General features: G+C 37.6%; 1 protein-coding gene across 1 annotated transcript in view; it reads right to left on the bottom strand.

The window, feature by feature from the left end:
- The window catches only part of atp9a (ATPase phospholipid transporting 9A), a 30,878-nt gene that overhangs the window by 4,427 nt on the left and 10,446 nt on the right, over nt 1-16,005 (bottom strand). Inside the window, exons 13-26 of the mRNA XM_030139001.1 lie at nt 15,750-15,862; nt 14,912-15,121; nt 12,339-12,500; nt 11,678-11,770; nt 11,484-11,567; nt 9,299-9,469; nt 8,092-8,190; nt 6,584-6,673; nt 6,235-6,379; nt 4,449-4,513; nt 2,477-2,632; nt 1,653-1,717; nt 1,292-1,400; nt 1,159-1,216 (exon numbers count right to left, since the gene is read on the bottom strand). Coding sequence (XP_029994861.1) covers nt 1,159-1,216; nt 1,292-1,400; nt 1,653-1,717; nt 2,477-2,632; nt 4,449-4,513; nt 6,235-6,379; nt 6,584-6,673; nt 8,092-8,190; nt 9,299-9,469; nt 11,484-11,567; nt 11,678-11,770; nt 12,339-12,500; nt 14,912-15,121; nt 15,750-15,862 — 1,620 coding nt within the window. The remainder of the gene's footprint in view (nt 1-1,158; nt 1,217-1,291; nt 1,401-1,652; nt 1,718-2,476; nt 2,633-4,448; nt 4,514-6,234; nt 6,380-6,583; nt 6,674-8,091; nt 8,191-9,298; nt 9,470-11,483; nt 11,568-11,677; nt 11,771-12,338; nt 12,501-14,911; nt 15,122-15,749; nt 15,863-16,005) is intronic.

Genomic DNA, 16,005 nt, shown 5'->3' on the forward strand with positions numbered 1-16,005 from the left:
TCAGTGTTTTTTGTTTAACTATGCATTCCATGGTTTTTGTCATTTTTCTCTCCGTGTCCAATGTCTTTCAATTGGATTTGTGCCACTGGTAGAAAAACGAGGCAAATTTCCCTACATCAACAAGAGAATCTTGAGTCTTGTAACACGGCTACTTTTTTTGCTATTATTCCATTGTGTTCTATGACCATTATTCAAATTCACTGTTAACTGATAAAGCACCTACATGTTGGCGTCTCCAGGTGACTGTGTATGTTACTATTGTAATTACAGACAACTGCTGGTGCTGGTGTTTAACTGCAGAGGAAGCTCTAATCTTGATTTAGCAATTCAGGCATTGTTCAAAAAACAAAAACCTGTATTAATCTATTATCCTGAATTAAATACAGACTGTACAGACTGAAAAGTCATTTGAGGCAAATCTGTCATTTATCATATTAGACAATCTAAATAAAACCGAATTGAAAAATGTACTTGACATATTTCCCAGCCCTACATGAGGCGATCTGGCATTTAGGTTTACAAAGAAATGATTCACGCACAAAAATCATCCTCCTCACTTTAGCAGACACATCATTTCTCTCCTGTTATATCCCTGTATATTTTTGAGCCAACATCTTCACTATACAAATTCACAGTGGAAAACAAACAGGAATAAAAGCAATAGCAACAAAAAGGGCAGATGTGTGGAAACTAGAAGTATTTCAGATCAACAATTAAACAGTCCATTCATGTTTAGACAGAAATAGATAAAAGGTTTCAGGGCGTAGCTCAAGATGCCCCTGCAGATGCCTTTTCACAGTAAATGGCCCGTGTCGGAAAGTTACCTCAGGTTTCATCTTTGACAAACGGCATCAACATAAATAAACTAAGAAGAAAGCGCGTGGGCTGACAAGGAGTAATGCATCTCAAAGACTAAGCTGTGCTTGAAAGAGAGTGATTTGTGATAATGGACAGATAAAACATTAGATTTTCAGCTGGTCTGAGTCTGACCTGATGTCTTTTGCATTTATATATAATTATAAAAATCACACAGTGTGAAATAGCCTTCGCATGACTGGGTCTGTGTATATACAGTAAAGCGCCTTTAAACAGTACTCTACATCTTTTTTATGGGTATGTATTGCTCATAGCAGCAGGTTTATATGATTTCTTCCTTACCTTGGTAGATACTTATTAGAACCCATATTAGAAATGTCTTGAATGAAAGTGGCCGACCCTGTGAGCAGAGAACATATTTGTAATTGATGTGTTTAAGTGTTAAGTGTAGCATAGAGATTTGATAAATATGTACCTTCAGAAGATCTTTGTATAACTCTGGATATAACATGGCAACCTCTGACTTAACATCTTTGTCCAACACCAGGGAGAAGACAGGGAACATGGTGTAGATGGTAGAGTAGCTGAAACAGACAACATCAGTGTCAGTTTAGCTGGCTCCACAGTGGTGAACATACTACACATGAAAATGGCACACAGGCAAGAAACATCTCATTGTTTAACTCCACAGTAAAATGGATTAGTCTATTTCTCAATACTTTCATATTTTCCCCCTCTTACATTTCAGCAAGATTTAACACAGAGGAAATGCCAAAGAAACAAGGCAGCCAAATGCTCTCTTGATAAGTCATCGCAATTCAGAGTTTGTGTCTCACCCGATAATCAGGAATCCTTGGTAGAGTGGGACTGAAGCAAAGAAGAAAACAGAGGAGAAAACCGCCTAGAAGAAGAAAATAAGAATGGTTTCATATGAGTATAAAGGCAACATTACAGAAGATAATCAAAGAAATCAAGCGCATCACCTTTATCACATCCATTCTTTACTGTTTTTAATTAAAGACATACTATCAGTTTAGTGGCCAATACACAAAACACATGTGTAACTCCCACACATGGAATTCTATGCCACAACTCTCACTCTGAAGCAGCATGACTGTTACAGACAGTTAAAATTCACTGACTAGTGTGTCAGCGCTAGTACGTAATTCACACTATGAATAACGCAAATACTGGGTGATGGACTGGTCAGCCTGCCCTCCTGGTTGCCCCAAACCAGACAGGTCAAAGCAGTGGCTGTGGCTGGTGTTAATGTGAGACATGTGGAGGAGGGCCTCCCTAAAACCCCAAAGTCCATGATGCAGTGAGTCATGGGTTTCCCTCCATGTGCGGGGGCTGATGTTGGCCTGGGACATGGGAACTGGATTGGGGACTGTGTCGAGCGCGGGGGAGGCTCAGAAGGGCACCAGGGGCCCAGACTTCTGAGTCACCATGGCCCCACCCTTTCATGACCAGCCATGAGGCCTCTCCCTGTCACCCCTAATCATTTATTCATCACATATATCTTGTAGGAGTTGAGGATAAAGTATAACTGTGTAAAACATATGACAACACATCCTCTATACCAAAAATCAGAAATCACAAATAAAGTTTAAATGCACCTTATAAACACAGATGGTATAATATCAGAAGTGTGCTCTACCTGCATGGTGCTGATGCACAGACTTCTGTGGATGACAAACTGGCTGAGGGCTGCAGACCTCTTGTAGCTGTTCCGACCGTGGACCATGAGGAGACGACCTAAATGTTTGAACTGAGTCACAGAGAAGTCGGCAGCCAACGACGCCTGCTTTCCCTCCTGAGGAACACACAGCACAAAGGTTAGTGAGGGCAAGCTACAAGAGATTTCTGCCAACCTGGAGAGTACTTATTATAAACAGAGTGTTGTGAAAGAAATACACAGTAGCTCCCTTATTTGGACTTTCAACAATCAGACTTAAACAGGCTATATGCAGTATTTCTACTTTAAAATGTTTAAAAAAAAAATTACCTAAAATTTTCATTAGAGTGTTTAGAATAAAAACCTTTGCAGTTACGCCACATACACCAATGTATTGGATTGTAGACATCACACAATTTTACACAGATCTATGTGACCAGTCACTCTGCCAGTCTCCCACAGTCAGGAAAGAAGTTTTGAAGTTATTATGTGATCTTATTATCTTTGTTAAGTTGGCCATTTGTTGATCTATGGTTGAGATTAAACTGTGAGTAGTCGCTTTTCCATTGACCCTCAAATTGCGTGAACATAACTTGCGAGTAAAAATGTATCTAATGGAAAAACAACAATTTTGCCAAAACTCTTGTTTTTCGAAGTTTTTGCACTGGCAAGAGGTGGTTTTTTGGGCGCAGCGCAATTGGTACAGTGTATCATACAAAACTGCAATGGAAAGACCTTTTTCCGCAACTAGAATCACGTGAATATAAAAGACCGGATGTTGACAGATGTTACAACAAGCAAAGAAGAAGAGTTTTAAAAGAAACATGGCGTGGTATGTGTGGACACACCAGGAAACCCAATCATTTTTTAAATTTAGCACAGGATAGAGGGGTAATATATAATAATAATAATGAATATATCTGTAAATCAACACAATATTTACATTCATTGCCAAGCTTATGGAATGACCTCGTGTCATCTCACAATAATAAATAAACAAATCACCACATTTGTGATTTAATGGAAAAACTGACATTATGCACTTCTGTTTTTTCGACATTTAGTAAATATCTGTAAAGTTTTGTGCATATGCCCAATGGAAAAGCGACTAGTGGTTCATTGATTCCAAACAGATCTTTAGTGCAGCCATTGACAACACAAACCATACAGAAAAGAGAGGTGATCTGTGGTTTAACTGTGTCGGATTTCCCTTTAACAACAGAGTTAAGATAATAGAGCTATAATGTAAACTATCAGCTGACATAGCACATGAAGACTATAAGACAACTTCATCAGCTATTTTTGTATAAAGAAGAAAACTTGGTGATACCATAATACAGATGTTGGTAAACAATGCGCTTTATACTTTTTCAGTGAGCGATACAGTCCATGGATACATAGTGTTGATTCGTTGGTGGGTTTGGTAATAGTCATTATTTCCTGGTATGTGACTTCCCTCTGTTGTTCTACATTTAACCTCTTTAATTACAACCAACTGCTAACATAGCATTAGTTAAAATCAATAATCCCTCAGGTATCTGGTTTAAAGACTCATTAAAATGTAAAAATACAAAAACTGTTATAAGTCCAGGTTTCACAATGCAGTTAAGACATGTAGTTAATATGCAAATACATGCATTGTTCTGCATGCATTAGTTATATTTCATTGTATATTCTAGTGTATGCATGCAGTATTCAATGTATTGTGTTAGAGACATGGAGAACTTAAATGTAAAATTCATGAGAACAAGAGGCAGACTGATGACAGACTTCGACACAGACACAAAAGCATCCTGTCCTTTTTTTCCCTCTTCACACACACATAGAAGGAAAGAGGAATCATCTGTGCGACTGTCCCTCTACTTCTCTGAGAGAGATCTTGACAGGAAACACAAAGTAAAAATCTGTGAGAGCAGCACGTCAATGTGAGGCGATGAGATGGAGAGAGTCTTACTTTTCCCTCCACTCCCACGCCACAGTCGGCTTCCTGGATCATGCTGACATCGTTTCCTCCATCCCCTAAGAGAAAACAAAAGCCATGGAGGTGTCAGTATTCACATCAGTGACTCACCAATAAAGACACTTAGTGAGATTATTGTGTGCCTGGATTTGCCAAGACACTCCCTCATTTTGGCCTGATTAACAAATCAAAACAGGATCCAAAGAAACATCAGCTTGGCAATCTGCAGATAACTGAAAAGTGATGTTAGGGTGGGGCGTCATAACTCAAATTTTTATCTTATCTTTTTTTATTGTTTTAAATTGTTTTCACGTTGTCAGGGAAGTTTTTTGGTCTTTGTTTGATATTTGGAATTAGTTTTGAATTTTTTTTTTGTTCTATCATTTATTTCATTAATAACACTAATTTCTACTTTAATATTTCTACTTTCTTCTTACCCCATTTTCCCCTGTCTTTTCCTTGTTTTTTGTTATTGTGATTATTATTTCTATATTTTAATGTGCACACATGCACATGTATATTAACGTTACCATTTGTTACCTCCAACAGGAGGTATTGTGATCACTTTGCTTTGTGTGTGTGCATGTTTGTTTGTTTGTTAGCAAGATAACTCAAAAAGTTATGGACGGATTTTCATGAAATTTTCAGGAAATGTTGATACTGGCACAAGGAAGAAATGATTAAAGTTTGGTGGTGATCGGGGTGGGGGGGCAGATCTGTCTTGGCAGAGGTGTACGCTCTTCGAGTGCTTTTTTTGTTTGCAATGTGTACAATATTTTTATTATCACTATTCATGTGTTTTGCATACATGTTCACCAGTATATGCTCTGTATCTTGTTCTGTCCTGTCATCATCAGTTTGGACTAATAAAAATAATAATTTAAAAAATAACAATAATAATTATATATATATATATATATATATATATATATATATATATATATATATATATATATATATATATATATATATATATATATATATATTATGATACCTTAGTTACCTCCGCCAAGGAGGTTATGTTTTTGCCAGGGTTTGTTTGTCTGTCTGTCTGTCTGTTTGTTTGTCTGTCCGTTAGTGTGCAACATAACTCAAAAAGTTATGGACAGATTTTGATGAAATTTTCAGGGTTTGTTGGAAATGGGATAAGGAAGAAATGATTAAATTTTGGTGGTGATCGGGGGTGGGGGGGCCCACGGGGGGGCCCACTGATCAGCCTTGGCGGAGGTCTGCACTCTCCGAGTGCTTCTAGTTGTTATTGTGATTTCAGGGTGAGACATGCTTTTTTTTATAGGTTAACTTGCATTGTCATCTCCATCAGGTAAATTTGGTCTCTATATTTGACTCATCCTTGTTTGCTTTTTAATGTGGACCATGAGTTTGTAATAAAGCCTATCTATCTATCTATCTATCTATCTATCTATCTATCTATCTATCTATCTATCTATCTATCTATCTATCTATCTATCTATCTATCTATCTATCTATCTATCTATCTATCTATCTATCATCCTAATACATAAATACAGTACCTAGCATCAGCAATTAGCATTAGCACTTAACATACATTGGGAGCAGTGAGCTGCCATTGAAAACACTCGGGGACCAACTCTAGATCTTCATCAGGACATTGGTCACAGGCACTGACATTAAAATTACCCTATATGCACCTGTTAATAAGAATTTAGATGTGAATTCCTGCATTTAAAAATCAAGAGGAAAAATGTGTTGGAGAATATTAAAAAACAGCTGAACTGGTGTAAGACGCTGAACCACTCACCTACAGCACAGGTGAGTTTGCCCGTGCGCTCTTGCAGTAGTCTGACTATCTGAGCCTTCTGAGTGGGGGCACATCGGCAGCAAACCACAGCGGGACACTGACATGCAAGCTCCATGAACTCATACTCATAGTATTTCAGGCAGACCTGTGAGAAAACCACCGGAACGAAGGAGACCACCATTTACAGTTTAACTTCAACTATGTTTTAGAAAGTAACTCTAACCACAGATACCACTTCCAGAGATGCTTCAGTTGCAGTGATATTATCGTGCATCACACAGGAAAAATATCAGTTTCATGAGTACAGACATATGCGTGGAAGAGGGTTAGAGATATACAAAAGGTTTACCTCAAGCGAGTCTCCCGATATCACCAGCGCACAGTCGTGTTTTCTTCTGAAAGCGTTGAGCTCCAGGTGGGCTTCCCCTCGTGTTGTCACCTATGGCAGAAGTGACCACAATTTATAAATGTAAGCATAAGCAAGCACGCAAAAAACACACAAAAGTATTATCAATGATCTGCCAGGTCTTGTTGTACTAAAGTGTACCAAACTGGCAACTCAAAACAGTTGTTTGACTATGTGGTGATGGGGAATGCTGAAAACCTGCCAAAAACTCAAATATGATTAAAAAAAAAAAAAAATAATAATAATAATAATAATAATAATGCAGAGCTGAGACATGGGATTGTCAAGACTGTTGAATACATGTAGGCAGGAAAGGAGTAGGAAATCATAAAATAGTCAATCATTTGTGGAGCAAAGTACAAATCAATTATATCACTAACTTTTCTCAAAACAGAAAAACTCAGCTCTTTTTTTTTTAAATCTGGGAAACAGTAACTGCAAAGAGAATTACTTCTAAAATTCTATATACAACTATAGTTGCTACTTCTACATCAAGAAAAACTTCTAATCACTCATTTAAACAGAAGATTTTTTTGCACTACAATCACTTTAAACAGTTGGATTAACTCTACAACTAGGAAATGAATCCTTAATTGAACAACTAAATATTTATGTCATGTCATGTCAACAGTAACTCCACTGAAATCTCAAACAGGATGCCAAACTGCCGTGTAGAACAACATACTGTAAAATAAAATCATCTGAGGTTTGCAACAATTGTGTCAGTTTCAAATATAGACTTATAAATTCTCTAAAAATGCAGCACTGGTGTTAATCTGTCAACAGGAGTTATGCTCTGGTATGAATATCCTTCAACCGCTGACTATTCATACGTCAATTCAGATCATTCCATTGGTTGCGACAAGGAAACTAATCCAGATGTATGTGTTACGGGCCCAGTCAGCACTCCCCCCGTCCCATGAGATAGAGGTTTTAAAGCTTTGCCAACCATTGTTATTCACTTCCAGTAACTGCAGTTGTACGCAAGTTGTAACCTTCCTCTATGGCAGGCTCTCCTTCTGCTTTGGCATGGCTCCAGAGGGGAAGGCAAAGAGGGACTATCAAAGCAGCGAAAGAGCCTGAAACCTGCAAAACAAATTAGGAAGTGAGCCCTCTGCATGTTCCCTCTGGGAGTGGTTCAGCTGGTTTCTCCTCTCTGTTTGAGCGAAGGCCTGTTTGTTCTCTTTGACAGTGGCTTGGATGCTTTCACTGGTGGGAGGTGATTTATTCAGCTGTGGATGCTGGCTTGGGCTGCATGCGTAGTTGTGTGGGGCGATACGACCACGAGCTAATGGGTCGTGGTCTCGCAGAAAATGGATGCCCGTGGGTCGACAGAGTCAGGAAACCGTCGAGCCTGCGCTGAACTGAGATGAACCTTTTGGTACTAAAATTGAGCGCTATCCAATTTATATGCACGCAAGAGTAAAAAGAGGTGCTTGTTCAGCACTTACGGGTCTGAAAATATGGATGTCCTGGTTGCGGGTGATGAGGTGGGCGTTCTTGGCGGTACATGTAGCCGTTTCAAGTTTGTCCCCCGTCAGCATCCAAACCTAAAACACAAAGGCGGAGTTTTGGATTTATAACATCTCATCTTTGATGCAAAATATTATGAAAACTGTAAACAACCAAAATGTACATGTGCATAATCTGTAAATTAAATAAATTTTTTTCCAAGAATTAGGTACTCATTAGGTACTCTTGCTCAAAACATTGCACATTTGGTGCTTGGAGGTTGAATTGGTTTGGTCTTGAGATGTCTGTATACACGTCTTTGGTATTTGCCCATATCCCACTATGTCTTAAATAAACGATACTTGAACTCATGCAATTTAACAGCAACTTAACAGTACATTTAAATCTATAACCATGTCTGCAGCCCTGTGAGGATGATTTTAGGCAAAACTGTGGTTTCAGCTGAGCTTTACAATATTTTGGTGACGTTCAACAAGTTTAGTTACACTAGTATTACTCAAAAACTTGTAGTAAGAGTCCTTCATGAAAGATGTAGCTGAGAGAATGTTATCTTATATTTTAAATGAACTACTCTTTTAAATTACGATTCAAACAAAACCATTAACAGTGGCTTTTTCCTGCACATAACCATCTTATATCCATAACATGTGATAAAATATTCAACCAACCAACGGTGTAGACATAATCAAAAGCCTTTACCGGAGAAAATGTGTAAATAAGTAAAGTACTGCACTCAAAACCTTACTTAAGTAACAGTAAGTGTTATCACTAAAATGCACATAAATTATGAAAAGTAAAAGTAGTCGTGTAGTAAAATGGTTCCGACTTCTTGTGTTTTATTGTTTTATACGATATTTTTGGATCCATATTGTTGTTTATGTTGCTGTTGTAAATGTTTAAGAGTGAGTTTGTGTAAACTAGTTTATGTACTGTGGAAAGGTTTAATCTACATCCCAGAATTAGCACTAAAATATAATTACATTTCACCACTAGTGTTAATTGAACAGACCACTCAGTTTTGTCCAATATTAGTCCTGTCATTTCTATTTTAAATTAAAGGTTTTTAAAAAGGCTTGGTCATGGAGCCAGATCTAGTATATTTCAAGGTAAGATGAAAAACATATGTACATGTCTGGTTTCTATGTTTTGTTGTTTTTTTTAGTTTGTTGCTACTGTCCGCCAGACCTTCATCCCAGCATTGCGGAGGATCTCCAGGGTGGGCCTGACGTCAGCCTGGAGCTGGTCCTCCACTCCAGTCAGACACAGCAGCTCCATCTCCATCTCCAAACTCTCAATCACTGTGGCCACCTTCAGAGAGCGGTCGTGGACACTGAGCTTAGCCTGGACGTATCGCGCCTGGGAAGCAGGGGAGAAATGGGAAGAGGAGAGGGTAAAAAGTGTTAATATCAATGGGAAAGAATCATTGCTAAATTGGGAAACAGGAATTTAAACAGGCCACCAGCTGTGAAAAATATTACTTCTATTTCAATATGAACTTCCAGGTATTTGCTTGTGTGTAGCCATGAAAACCAGTGTATTTAAAAAACAAACAAACCTGGAAACACAAGCATGATCAATTGGTCAACACCCATCTTTAGCACTCCAGTTCCAGTACAATTTGCGAGTGAGATAAAGCAAAAACAATCTGAGTGTGACTCATACAGGAACCCAAACTGCGTGTGTGACTCAGTTGGTGAGTCACTGCTGCCCACCAGCTCAGCTCACACAATTATGCACTTCAGTAATGGGCCTGGGGCTGAAGACTGCAGGGGAGACAACCCTGCCCTGCTCAAACAATGAGTGGGGCATGGGTGTGTGTGTGGGAGGGGTGTGTGTAAAGGCTAACAGAGGTCAGAGGTTAGACTTGTAACCCAAAAACACTCTCTGACATTTGGAGATGCATCATTCCGCATTTGTCTTGTTTGTCAGAAAACAGATTTTGAGTGTAATCTGAGCATAAACCCAAAATAAGACACCATTAATACTGCTCTAGTGCATGGTTATAAGACTGCAGTGGCTATAAATCTGACACAGGTGACAAAACAAGAGTAAGAGAGTGTGGAAATCACACGCTGATAGTAGTAACAATAGGTTCGGAAACTGAAAAAGACATCATGGAGATTAGATTATTCCTATTACGAGAAGGGATTTAGGGATGAAATTAATCAGAAGAAAACCTACATCCAAAGTAATAACTAAGATTGACCATTTATTGTTCTATAAGTAGTGGCAAAAGATAGATAGATAACTTTATTGTCTGTTCCAAGTAAAAACAGAAATTCCTCTTTTATCACAGCTGTAAGACAAAGTTTATAAAACCACATATGCAATGATAGCAATGATACATGAAAAGAAAATATCATATGCAACCTGAAAAAACAACACAGGAAAGAAAATAAATACTGTCTGCAAAGGACAAACAAGAAAAGGGGAGAGAGAGGAAAAATATGAAAAAGGAGAATTTCGTACAGGAAAATATGGGGTGTTAATGGGAAAATCCAAAAATGCCCCTGTAAAAGTACTGTGAAGATAAAATGGTAAGAGTAGATGAGGTAAGATAAAGATAAAGAATGGAAACAAATGCAATTCCCATAACCACCGGTGTGTTATTTTGGAGAGAATTTTCTTGTGCAATAAATATAAGATATTGGTTACAGACACAATAACTTCTTCCATATCAGCATACTTTTACTTTTATAGTAATCGTTATAAAGCCCTTATTAGTGCTTTACTTTGTGTGACTATATTCTTCTAATTATGTTTTTATTTTAACAAATGTTTTTATTGGTGTATTGTTGCTGTAGCCAATGCAGATCCGAATAAACTATTACAGTAAATAATAAATGCTTTATAATGACACATAAACTGACAATGAACTACTATGGCTTCTAAAAATTAACTAGTTAATGGCGAATAGATGTGTCTTGATATAAAATATTTCTTGACCTAGTAATGCCATCTAAATATCAATTAAAGAAAGTAAAATATATTATTTAGACATTTACTGACACATTCTGATTGAAATTTTAGAACGTTAATAGAACAGGCTTTTAGAAAACTTCTAATTATATGGAGAAATACTGGTAAAATATCAAGCTGATGTTTGTCGAAAAGAAGATTATTTATTCTAAATACTGAGAATCAGTGCTGAAGCAAAAAACAAAAACAGCAGAATAAAAACAAAACCCCACATTTAATAAAATCAAGCTACGGTTCCAGACATACAACTGAAGAAAGAAAAATTTGGAATAGAAACTGAATTTCAGATGATGAAATATTACAACCAATCAAAACATAATAGGAGGATTAGTTATATCTAAAAAGTTGTTCAGATTCATATTGCTGTAGGTGGATGTAAAGGCACGCTTACCTCAAAGTCTTGGTACTGTTCTTCTGTCAGTGACTTCTTAGAGACTACCAGGACCCTCAAACCTTCCCTTGCCATATTTCCGCACTAAAAGAAAAGGGTTAGGGATAGATTCTAAATTCTGGAAGAGTGGGACTTACTCTAATTACAGGATTTATACATGTTTGCATCGAATGTGTGAAAAAGATGGCATCTACCTCCTCTTCAAGCCAGTCGTTGTATTGGACAATGCCTGCCATCACCACATCAGCACCCTTCATGTAGAAAGTGATCTCTCCTGTTGATTCATCCTAGAAAACATATACAAACACTTTATTCAGTGTAACATATGAATACATCACAACAGCAACCATCTCTAATATTAAATCAAACTGGATATTAAACCCTGTCCTTATTCACATGAACCCAAGTGTGCAAACACAATTTCATGATTTTGTTTTGCCAAGAAAGCCATAACTTATTTTGGTAATCACATGGGTTTTTCAAAAACGTCTGAAAATATTATCTTAAGGAAGTTAAATTTTGATCCAGGCTTCCTGAGTTTTTTATTCTAGTCAAGCCAACAAAAATAATGTTAGTCATGAGACTTAGTCACAGTTCATTAAAAGGTGACTTTTTTTTAAGATTATCTGCTTTAATAAAAAATATTTTTCTTGTTTTCTTGTTAATGCCAGGTCCTACTTCGTCTCATAGCAACAAAAGTAGAATTACAATATAATCTCTGTAAGTGAGAGCCCTATTTTGACAGAAGGGGAAAAAAAATTATCTAATTGAAGCACTTACAGAAACAAAAGTCCACAGCAACAGCTACTAAGTAGGTTGATAAAACAACAGAAATAATCATGTTTTGATACTCACACGCACTATGATGCCCATCCTCTTGCTCTCATAGGTGAAGGGGAATATCTGTAGGATGGTGAAGTTCAGGATTTGACCAGTAGGTGTCCGCAGCTGCATGGAAGACTGATCCCTTCCCACAAGTGTCAGACCAACACTTTCAGTCCACTGCACCAGCGACACCTATCAATCCAGAATAGTAAAGTCTTTGGTATGCTGGCAATAAAAATGCATTTGTATAAAAAAGAAAAATACAGATTTCAAAATTTATTTCATAGCATTTTTTATACTGTTCAAACAAGAAATAAAGATACGGAAGGACATGAGCAAAGAGGAAAGTGACCATGTTTAGGGATTGTATTATTCTGATTGTAAAATCATTATATCAGCACAATGTTCTATTACTTGAACTGCAAGAAAACACTGACAGACACTTGTCAAAGAGCAAAGTAATGATTCAGTCTAAATCAATGGCTAAAGCATTTTCAGCACTCAAGAGTATTGACTGATAAACTAGGGCGATGTCCACTTTTGAACTGAAAGCATTGTTTTGCTGGATCTTTTCTGAAGGACACAACAGACGACATCTATTAATGTAATGCTAATCTGTTGGGGGTGGGAGCGTAGGAGGAGAAGAGAGGAGATGACATTGCCCAATAACTTCCAGACCAGAAACCAGATCACATACCCAATTCATCATCCATCTCCTGACAAGACTAATAGCAGTGCAGCCAAATGGACACAGATGAGAGCAAACAACAAAGATTGCCACGTTCCAGTGCTAATTTTAAACAACAGATTTTGTGCTTCCAAGGTTACTTATTTTGGAAACAGATGACCATGTAGTCTGACAATTCCTGACCAGGGGGGCTTTAACGTCATAAAAGCTCGGACTACCGTAATGTTTGTCATCCAGGTTGGGAAATATGAAGGTTGTGCTTAGTCACAGTCTAGAAATATTCACTGTGGGGGCACTTTTGGATCTGGTGTCCACCACAGAAGCACTTCCTTTGGGGATGGCTACAGATTTCTATTGGACTGAATAATGTTGGATCCAGTTGTCTTGACTCAGAATAACCACAGTTCTCTTATGAGTAACTACTGAAAAGCTAAGACAGTGAGTAATTAACACATCTTTGACATATGTAGCCTTTTAATTATTGTTGCATATGAAGAAAATGATTGTGATTCATTAAAAAAAAACAAAGAATACTCTCATATCTTGAATTGTAAGTCAGTAGTAAAATGTCAGTTTTGAGTACAGTAGTGAAAACCATGCATTTAACAGTCACTGACACTGTTCGTTGCGCTCAAAGCCAAAACCATATCTATATTTGGACTTCCTGAACGCCAAAGTAAAGCAGATTGAATCTTGGTTGCAACTGTAAAAAATGATACAAAGCACCTTTCAGGATTACATTTTGTGTGACTGATAATATGGAAGAATACAAGAGCTTTAACTCCTATCAGTAATAAATCCATTGCTTTGTCATAACAGTTACAGTGGTCTCCATTAAAATATGTTATCAAGGAGGAAATTCAAAAGGGGATAAGTGCAACGGGCTGGGGAGCACATTAAGGAAATCCGTATTTACAGTGCAGGAAATGAATCAAGTTGAAGTCTGCAGTCCGCTTCCTGATGTTCAAAGAATTCATACTTATCAAGGACATAAATGTGGAATGCCATTTGGCTTGTAAATGCCCCCCATAAAGGAAGAAACCAGTGAAGACAGTCAAGATCCCGGCTCCTACTGACACAAGCTCTTAATGTCAAGATCAGAAGCTGTTCTCATGTTTTTGCTTGGCCTCGAAAAAAAAAATGCTGAATTACAATTAAGTAATTGTATGTTTCCCAACAGGCCAAGGTGAAGAATATCAGTGGGTATTTTTCTGAATGTATGTACGCATTTCCTTGAATACTATAAAATATAGTGTACATTTTGCTGTCAGCCTAGTAAAAGTGGAAGTCAAATGCTTCAAGATTCAAGCTTTTATTTCTTTCTTTCTTTTTTTCTTTTTGCATTTGGCAGACACTTTTTTTTCCAAAGCGACTTACAGGGGAAAACCAATTAAATCACTCAATCAATCAAATTTTATTTATATAGTGCCAGATTGCAACAAAAAAGTTATCTCATGACACTTTATATATAGAGTTGGTCAAAACCAGACTCTAAGCCAATTTACAGAAACCCAACAGAATTATTTGGAATTAACTGATCAAAATATCAAAATAAGACGAACTACAGTAGCAGAAACTGTCATTTTTTGAATCAAAGTATGTCTTGCAATATTAAAAATGAAGCTTTATGTGCTACAGAGATGCCTTGGGTAGCAAATCATTTTCTCCATACATGAGGAATGCGATGACTTATTACAGATCCCAGCCACCTCAAAGCCTTGTTTTTTGGTGAAAATGAAATGCAAAAATTTGTGATTTTTTTTTTTTTGGTCTTTTTTGTTTAGCCCTCATCTTCATCCATTACATGAATAGATACATTTTAAAGACAAAATTCTGTGATTGTACTTTGCCTGTTACTTTCCGCTTTTTTGCCTTTTAGGACCGCCATGTATGTGAATGAGGTGTCGGTCAGTACCTCATCAGGACTAGAAGCCTGATAAACCCTGCAAGTGTCTTCATAGTGCTGCTCAGCTTCAGCCTGGTCTGTCACTCCGTTGGCCTCGTACACAGGCGTCACGTTGTGCACCAGGGCGATGGCCTTCACTGCCTCATGGACTCTACTGCTGATGGTCTTGCGGACTTTTGTGGCTGCCGGAGCCCTGGAGGTTGGAAGGTCATGGGTGGGCTGAACACAATGACACAAAGAGCTGTGATTAGAGGAATAGAAAACAGCAATCTGACAAAAGGAAATCCGGGAACATTTCTTCTGAGATCAAGGTTATTTTTTATAGTGTAGTAAATAAAAATTAACACTAAAAAACAGATTTAAAAACAAAGATAAGACTCTTTGTGGGAAATATGCAGCTTTGGCCTTAAAAACAAGCAGATTCATTAATGTTGCAATGATAGTGGTTCGTAAGCAGAACCAGATGTGTTAAGAAAATATGAATAATTTGCTTCTGCACTGTGCCCTTGCTATTTTTAGAAGACTGTGCGTTCCTAGGGTTAATGGTAGCGTCATTAAAGGAGTCCGGTCACTGCTTTGCTTGTGGGCTAATCCTGTTTCCTGCTTCACTAACCTCTGGTGTCAAGGGGGACAAAGAGTGTCATCTGAGGTCAGGAAGCATTCAGCCAAACAATAATCACAAACTGATATGTTTCTTAAAACAATGCACCAGTCTGTTTGCTTTAGTCTTTTCCCAAGCATTTGCAATTTTTAACATTTCTCTTCAGTTTGTTTTCTAAATGCTTAGAATGTGTCCATTTTACAGGGTTCCTTCCATTATTGTACGGACGACTGCATGTTTTTTTACCTGTGTGTAAGCACTGAACACATGGCTCTGAACTTCATCCATCGAGTCCATCCCATATGCCACAGTTCCAAGATGGAGCCTCCTGAACACCATTTCATTCTGGGTAAGAGTTCCTAGTGAGGACAATAAAGTTTAATTGCTGACACTTCAAAACTAGTGACAATAGCAACATTTTAATGAGAGTCATTCCTGTTCCATGTGTTAAATATGACATGACTTCAACAGTACAAGTTACGAAATGGTGATTTAGACATTG

The sequence above is a fragment of the Sphaeramia orbicularis genome, chromosome 7 (assembly GCF_902148855.1).
Source record: "Sphaeramia orbicularis chromosome 7, fSphaOr1.1, whole genome shotgun sequence".
In the NCBI taxonomy this organism is placed as follows: domain Eukaryota; kingdom Metazoa; phylum Chordata; class Actinopteri; order Kurtiformes; family Apogonidae; genus Sphaeramia; species Sphaeramia orbicularis.